General features: G+C 32.4%; 1 protein-coding gene across 1 annotated transcript; it reads left to right on the top strand.

Annotated features, from left to right (window-relative positions):
* The first annotated feature begins 6023 nt into the window (after positions 1–6023).
* LOC102612086 (probable glucan 1,3-beta-glucosidase A) lies at positions 6024–8453 on the top strand. Its single transcript, XM_006464145.4, has 8 exons — positions 6024–6309; positions 6435–6554; positions 6679–6876; positions 6956–7111; positions 7195–7364; positions 7452–7601; positions 7701–8053; positions 8138–8453. The coding sequence occupies exons 1-8, from the start codon at positions 6121–6123 to the stop codon at positions 8320–8322; spliced, it is 1521 nt and encodes a 506-aa protein (XP_006464208.1). The 5' UTR covers positions 6024–6120; the 3' UTR covers positions 8323–8453.
* Positions 8454–8653: the final 200 nt, after the last annotated feature.

The following is an 8653-nucleotide window of genomic DNA, read 5'->3' as shown; positions in this document are numbered from 1 at the left end:
CAATTCAATGTAGGACAGCATTAAATTGTTTACAAAATGCAAAAAAAAAAAAAAAAAATATTGGAGAAGTAAGTTCTTATTTAAATATCAGCAGTTATTAAAATTTTTTTGTTGATTTATTCTAATTTGAATAACATACATGCAGTCTTCTAAACAAGCTGAAAAAACACATAAGAAAGAACTTGCAGCTATAATCACAGCTCGTAGAGATAATAATGAAGATATAGAGATTGCAGATTTTGATTTAGATAATTCAACCCATCCCCCCTTATGTACGAAAAAGAAGAAAAAGAAAAAAAATGTCTTACAGATATTCATTTGGCTGCACCTTTTAATGTAAGTCATGATTCAGTATTATCAGCTTAGAATTTGTTATTTTGATTATTTTAATTTTGATTATGTTTATACTGTGCTCTGCACAGGCAAAAAAAAAAGCAAAGAGAAAACATGTAGCTATCTTAGATGAACTTTAAGAGATTGAGTTTAGTGAATCTGATTCTGATTGTGCAAAAAAAAAAAAAGAAGAAGAAGAATGGTCCTAGCCTTATTGACGTAAGTTATAATTCAACATTGTTAACTTAGATTTGTCTATTTTGATTATTTACTCTAATTTTAATCATGATTATATATAGTCCTCTAAACAGGCAGCAAAAAGAGCAAATGGAAAACATATAACTACTAGAGATGAACCTGAAGACAATGAGTTTAGTGACTCTGATTCTCATAATTCAGTATCTCTTCCAAAAGTGAATAAAAAGAAAAAGGGTCTTGCAAAGATTGACGTTGTTGCATCTATTGATGGCAAACGTATGGATGTTTTGTTTAATGAGATCGGGCCGGCTGTTGGTGATAATTCCATTAAATTGATTTCTTATATTGGTAGCTTGGTAAAACAAATGGTGCCTATAACATTAAATAGTTGGCATAAAGTTGATAAAGATTTAAGAAAAAGACTTTGGATTTGTGTCCAGGTAGTGTTTGATATGTGTTGATTTATGATAAAATGTATATCTTCTAGTATTTCCTTAACTAATAAACATATTTTACTATTGCAGCAATAATTCATCATTGATGATTGTCATAGAGACTATATTCTTATTATGATGGGAAAAATTTGGAGAATATACAAGTCAGAGTTGTCAAGAAAAATAAGAGTTGTGACTGAAAATAAAGATGTGATCAATCACCTTTCTGCATTGAGAGAGATGAAACCTCAAAACATCAAATTTGAGCTACAATGGAATAAATTCATTATAGATAGAAGTTCTATGGAGTTTTAGGTCAGTATAATTCTTCTAAATTGTGTAAGGAAATTTTTATATAATAATTCACTAACTTTTCCAGTTCGTCTAGCTGAAAAGCAAATATTTCCAAGCTTTGAGGGCAAAGCAAAAAAGAGTTCATCGTACAGGTCGCAAAGGACTTCCTCGTTTGAGACATGAAATGGTAATTTTTCTTGTTAAGTTTTTTTTTCTTATGCATTGCCAGTAGTTCTGTAATCAAATAATGATCTGTATATTTTGTAGATAAAACAAAATCCAAATTCATCAATAACTCGATTTGACGTTTGGTCTCGTGCCTTTTCAAAGAATGATGGACCAATTGATGAAAAAAAAATTGCTGATAACTTGGTGATTAAATTTTTTTTATAACTATTTTATTTACCAGTTAATTGGTTTGCTAATAAGAATTTAAAACACATACTTACAGGGAAAAATTAAAGAACATAGGAGGACACATCCTGACTTAGGTAAATGTATTGTCAAAAGTGATGCTTTAACTCATGTATTGGGAAAAGAACGTCCTGGACGATTGCGAGGATTTGGATTCGCACCCACACCTTTTAAATTGGCTTTACAAGCAATTACCCACTCAAATGTTTCTCAGCTTGAGAGCAGACTAAATGATCTTCATGCCAAATATAATGAACTTCAAGCATCATTCATGAATTACATGATGACACATGAGGTAATGAATGTATATGTCTTTTTATATATGTTTACATTTGCTTAGTTGTATATTGAACTTCAAGTCTCATTCGTTAATTACTGGAAGTTGGTATTAATGAATTTAATTTTAATATATGAGTTATGACACTTTCTGAAAGTTGGAAGCCACATTGTTGTTTAGTATTGCTCCGTTTTACTTTTTGAAATTATTTATTTGCTTTTAATGCAAGTGTTTAACTTTGGTTATAGCTAGAAGTAATCTTAAGACATTTCATGTGCTTGTAGGTTCAAAATTGTAGAAATGAGAAAAATGCAAGATTTTGAAGATAATTCACAAGTAAGTTTTAGATAATTTTAAGAAGTCAATGATAATATTCTAAGACTAATACTTTATGGATCATCTTTAGAAGTCAATAATTATGTTCTAAGACTAATACCTTTGTTTCATTGTTCCTGTTTGTGGTAGATTCAAAGCACCAACGGACATGGATTTAATGAATCTAACGTGGAGAATACGCAATGCAAATTGTTGGATTGGAGAGGCACAAGAAAAGTCGTCGGAGAAGGAACAGTTGCATCAACAAATCCACTTTCAAAGGTACATCGCATGGATCTTGGACCAGATTGCTGGAACGTTTGGGTTACAATAGCAATAAACGGAAAAGCTCCTTTATATCGTATGACATCTGATTTTCGTGTTCTTGATGATGTAGTTGGAAGCACGATTGCTTGGCCGAAGAACTATGTAGCTTTAAACTAAATGGTTTATTGATGTATTGAATATTATTGACTTGATGTGCACAATCTATATTTGGATATTCAATTGTGATGTTTGTATGGACATATGCAGTAACTTTTTAAATTTTTGTATTTGTATGGACATTTAATTTTGAAATTTGGATATTCTATTTTGATAAATTGGATGAATATTTAATTTTGATATTTGAAGGAACGACCGAATGTTGGATTTTGGCAGGACAGTTTTTGCGGCGTCTACCCAATGTTATTTTGTCTTTACAGCAGTTTTGTTATGCTTTTTTTACAGCATTTGTTGACCGCTACATTAGACATTCTACCTTTTGCAGTATTGTCCAAAACAGCGTTGGACAAAATGCTACATAAGACTTAATGCAGCGTTCATCAAATGCTGCAAAAAGCAAGCTTTCTTATAGTGCACCATGTGACTCTCAGCTTATTCGAAAATTTTCTAGGCCTCCACCGGCTTGGCTTTAGTAGAATTGCAACTAATGGGTGCTCTGAGTCAAATATCATTCTGATCATGGGATGGTCAGACAGTTGCTCTTTATAATATGTTCGTGACGGGGGATATTCAAGGAAATAATATCAGTTGCATACTTACATATCTTCTTCCAGAAGGAACTCTTCCGACTCAGTCAAACACAATCTTTGAATGCTAATATTGAATTTCTTTTTCTATGTTACTGGTGAAGACTTGCAAGCCGTATGTTGATTTCTGGTCAATGGAATTAAAGAGGAGGAGATTGGTGGATGAGAAAAAATGAGAAAAGGTGATGAATTCTCTATGGTCCATGAGGCCTCATTTTTCTTCCTGCGATCATTTATGGTCACAGAAGCTTCTAATGAAGATTTATTACAGTGTCCCCTGAAGTAGGTAAATTGACCAATAAAATTCAATTACTTTTTGTTAATGCAATAGCAAAAATTTCAACAATACTTCCGCGTACATTTATTTTCAAGGAAAGTTTTATATCCTTAGTTTCCACAGAAATTTGCCCCTTTTTTTTTAATTCAATGGTTCTGAAAAAATAAATTTATTTATCGCTTAATTACCTCTCCTGATACTGTCACATAACTTATTAGATAGAATGTTTTATTTAATTTTATCACTAACCTACCTTGCCACTAACCCAACGTCAGTGCCATTTTGCAGAATTAAAACCATTCTGGTAACTTCCACTCAAATGCTTAAGTGGGGGCATTCTTAACTGTGAAATCTGGAAAAGAAAAATTAAAATTAGTGACATATATAATGCCCTGAAATTAAGAATAAAAAGGAAAATAAATCATATTAATTTGCCATCAATATAAGTTAGGAAATTTTAATCTCACCCAATATCTTCCAAGCAGAAATATTAAAAAAATAATCAATAAAGAACATGTAGAGAGTAAAACCAATCTTACAAGACAAGAATTTATATAAAAAATTCTTATATCGACAAAAAAAATCACAGCAATCCTACAAGAGAATAATGATTATTTTTACAAATAAGTAAACCTAACCTTATTATATATATAGTGATTATTTTTTATATTTCTTTTTAAATAAATTATGTCCTAATAAAAAAATTATTTATTCCTTAAAATAAAAATCTTTTTGAAAAAAATATCTTAAAAAATCTTTAATTGAAAAAAAGAAAAGAAAAAGAGACATCTATTTCCTAACAGTACATTTGGTTCACATGCGTTACTTTCCTCAAATCTTTTGAGTTTGTCAAAGATATGTTGACGCGATTAAAAGCAACCACATTAATGGGCAGCGGTCAGCGAGATTCAATTAATTTACAAACAAAAGTGAGAAAAGGACACTACCATTATTCCTCTATAATAGATGAGTATTAGGTCGCATCAAAAAAAAAAAAAAAAAAAAGATGAGTTTTAGGTTGAAAAAAACAAAATCTATAATAAAATTGAGACAGCTGTATGATAGTAGCTCTTCAACTAATTTGATTAGCTTTGTTGCATGCATTTCCTAAAGTAATTATTATTATCATCGACCGGCCAAACCTTTAATTGACAAAGATGTCCATTCGTGAGTTTTGTGATTAAAAATATGATGTTCGAGTTTTAGATACCATAGTTTAGACAAATAGGCTTTCATGTTTTTTTTTTTTTTTTTTGCTTTTTTAGATACACCGACACTTTATAATTAAAAATTTACCGATTTTAATGTATTTGAATTTAGATATATATTATTATCAAATTAAGTCAATTTTACTGTAACATAAAACACGTTGACAATTCTTCCTTTCTTAATAATCCGAATGGTTAATCTGCTCGATCCATATTGTGAGACAAAATCCTATCCTTACAAATTTATAGAAAAGAATTGAATCCCATGAAAAACCCACGGGACTTGAACCAGTGGCGGATCTAGAAAAATAATTTACGGGGGGCTAAATTAGATAATAGTAAAATATGAAAAATTAAAATTTTGAATATATAAAATATTTGCTAATGCATTTATAATTATTCTCTATGCATTTTCATATTTTTAAAATGTTATGCAATAGACTCATTATCAATATTATTAAATTTATTGTTTCCTATATAAGCAACCAAACTATTATTTATCCTATCCGATTCTAAAGATGATTCATCATGAGCTTCATTACTGAAAACATTCGCTTTACTATTATTATAGAAATTGGAAGAATTAATCCTATTTTTGATAATAAAAAATATTTTGGGTGGTGGGCTATCATTATTTTTAATTAAGATATAGGTTTTTTTAATTCTTAAAAGTTAAAATTTAAATTTTATGGGATTTATAATTTATAGTCACTATTTTAAATTTTTAATTAAGATATAGGTTTTTTTAATTCTTAAAAATTTAAATTTAAATTTTATGGTGTTTATAATTTATAGTGACTATTTTAATAAATTTAATGGGGCTAATTAAAAAGCTAAAAGATTTCTCTTTTATTTTTAATTTTTTTTTTTTGCCAGTGGGGGCTCAAGCCCCCACTGGTCACAAGCTGCATCCGCCCCTGACTTGAACCGAACCATTTTTGGGGCATTTATGTTCAAGTTATAAGTTTTTAGGTTAATTGAGAATTTAATATGTAATCATAAGAGATTTATCTTAGAAATTAAATTTACATGAATTCCTACAAAATGAGAAATACACATTACGAGCATTACTGAGTCTTGCATGTGAGGAAATGTGAAACTTGAAAAAGTCAATTGAAAATACAATATTATTTTATAAAAATGTTATAAATTAGGTTCCTATTTATTTATTGATTAAAATACTGAATCCAATAAAAATCTTACCACAATAGTGCTGTAAAGCTAAATCTCACTAGAGGCAATTTGGTCCGTTTCATTTGAAGGCTTTGATTGACGTCCACTTAAAATTCTTTATAAATTATTAACCTTACACGAAATCGTTTCTCTGCAAGTGACAATAATGGCTTACGATTCATACGCTAACGTTGTTTCGTCACTCTTTCTCTTCTCATGTGTCATCTCTCTGTCGTTAGCACAAAATGCCGACATCAAATTGCCACTCAGAGCTGTGAATCTTGGAAACTGGCTTGTCACTGAAGGATGGATGAAACCTTCTCGCTTTGATGATATTCCCAACAAGGATCTTCTGGTAATTTCACACCAATTATTCACACTGCCTTCATTTTGTTCACAGCTTCTTTAATCCATGTACCAGTACTGCTGCGCGAACAGTTGACAATGTACTAAATACTGCTTGCTTTTGATTTATGGCAGGATGGAACTCAAGTTCAGTTCATGTCAACAAAGTTTCAGAAGTATATTGCCGCTGAAAGTGGAGGTGGCACCATTGTTGTAGCCAACAGAACCTCAGCTTCTGGCTGGGAAACTTTCAGGGTTAGTGCTTCTGCTTAATTTATGAAATTGTGCACAATTGTTGTGCTTCTGCTTAATTGTGAAAGCATTATGGCTAAAGTGTTACTTGTTGACAATAATTTCTTTGATTTTGATTACTGATCAGTTGTGGAGGGTCAATGAGACATTTTACAATTTCAGAGTGAACAATAAGCAGTTTATTGGACTGGAGAATCAAGGCCAAGGAAATGGTCTAGTAGCAGTTTCGAATACAGCTGGTTACTCCGAGACATTTCAGATTGTGAGGAAAGATGGCGATTCTAGTCGAGTTCGACTCAGCGCGTCAAATGGGATGTTTATCCAGGTACTTGACTTGTATGTACATGAATCTTAAGTGTTTGAAAAACAGATGCTTGATTTATTAGTTTTTGCAATGTGATTAGGCCATTTCAGAGACAAGATTGACGGCTGATTATGGGAGTTCAAGTTGGGATGATAGTGATCCATCTGTGTTTAAACTGAATATTGTGAGTACTTTACGAGGTGAATACCAAATCACAAATGGCTTTGGCCCTGATAAAGCTCCTCAAGTTTTGCAGGTACGAATTCAATTTGAAATATAAAAATGATAATTATTATTGTTGAGTGAATGTAATTGATTCTGTGGATAAATTCTTTGTAGGATCATTGGGACAGTTACATCACTGATGAAGATTTCAAATTCCTGTCATCAAATGGTATCAATGCTGTGAGAATTCCAGTTGGGTGGTGGATTGCAAACGATCCAGCGCCGCCAAAGCCTTTTGTAGGGGGCTCATCAAAAGTCTTAGACAATGCTTTCGATTGGGCAGAGTGAGTAGTATTGAATCATGCTTATGAATTATCATGCAGGCAAATGTTTTTCTAATGGATGTTTATTTTCTCTGCATGCAAATGAAGAAAATATGGGGTGAAGGTTATTGTTGATTTGCATGCGGTCCCAGGTTCGCAGAACGGCAATGAACACAGCGCGACAAGAGATGGATTCCAGGAATGGGGAGATTCTAACATAGCAGATACTGTTGCTGTAATTGACTTTCTGGCTGCAAGGTTCATTTAAAACACTAATTTTCTTAACTTATAGTCAAAATTAAGTGTCGTTTTAAGAACATATTAAAGCTTTACTGTGCATATTGTCACTCTGAGCAGATATTGTAATAGGCCAAGCCTTGCTGCCATTGAGTTGATTAATGAGCCGCTTGCTCCTGGGGTCGCTTTGGACACTTTGAAAAGTTATTACAAGGCAGGTTATGATGCTGTGAGGAAATACACTTCAACTGCTTACGTGATCATGTCCAATCGTCTGGGACCTGCTGATCATAAGGAGCTACTCTCATTTGCAAGTGGCCTTAGTCGCGTAGTCATTGATGTGCATTACTACAATCTGTTCAGCAACAATTTCAATGGCTTGAATGTGCAACAGAACATTGATTATGTCAACAACCAACGAGCTTCTGATCTTGGCGCCGTCACTACTTCTAATGGCCCTCTAACTTTTGTTGGTAAGTCAGTTACATCTGCACTTATATGCAAAAGATGCACTCAAATCAGAATCAGGAAACGAAACTTGTGGCTTAATTTTGTAGGGGAATGGACATGTGAATGGAATGTAAAGGACGCATCAAAGCAGGACTACCAGAGATTTGCAAATGCTCAACTTGACGTGTATGGGCGAGCAACATTTGGATGGGCATATTGGGCTCATAAATGTGAGGCGAACCACTGGAGTCTCAAATGGATGATCGAAAATGGCTACATAAAGCTCGTTTAGGGTCTAATCATGATCACCAGTTTCTGTTTTAATTATAAATAACAGTGGGTTTAAGGTATCATGAGATACGCAAAGTGTAAAAGCTAAAAGCTGTGTCTTAAATTTTAACAATCCAGATATGTTTAACTTAATTTTTGACTTCCCAAGGCCATGATTTGATATTATTTGTGACAAGTTAGCCACGTAACTCATAGGAATCTGTTACTTCTGGGATCATTGGAACACTTACATCACCGATCAAAACTTCAAGCTCATGTCGTCAAATAATCTCATTGCAGAGCATTGTCTAAGCCTTTTATTGGGGGATCCTTGCAAGCCTTAGACAATGCTT

Source organism: Citrus sinensis, chromosome 7 (assembly GCF_022201045.2).
Source record: "Citrus sinensis cultivar Valencia sweet orange chromosome 7, DVS_A1.0, whole genome shotgun sequence".
In the NCBI taxonomy this organism is placed as follows: domain Eukaryota; kingdom Viridiplantae; phylum Streptophyta; class Magnoliopsida; order Sapindales; family Rutaceae; genus Citrus; species Citrus sinensis.
This window is presented reverse-complemented; position numbering and strand designations above follow the sequence as displayed.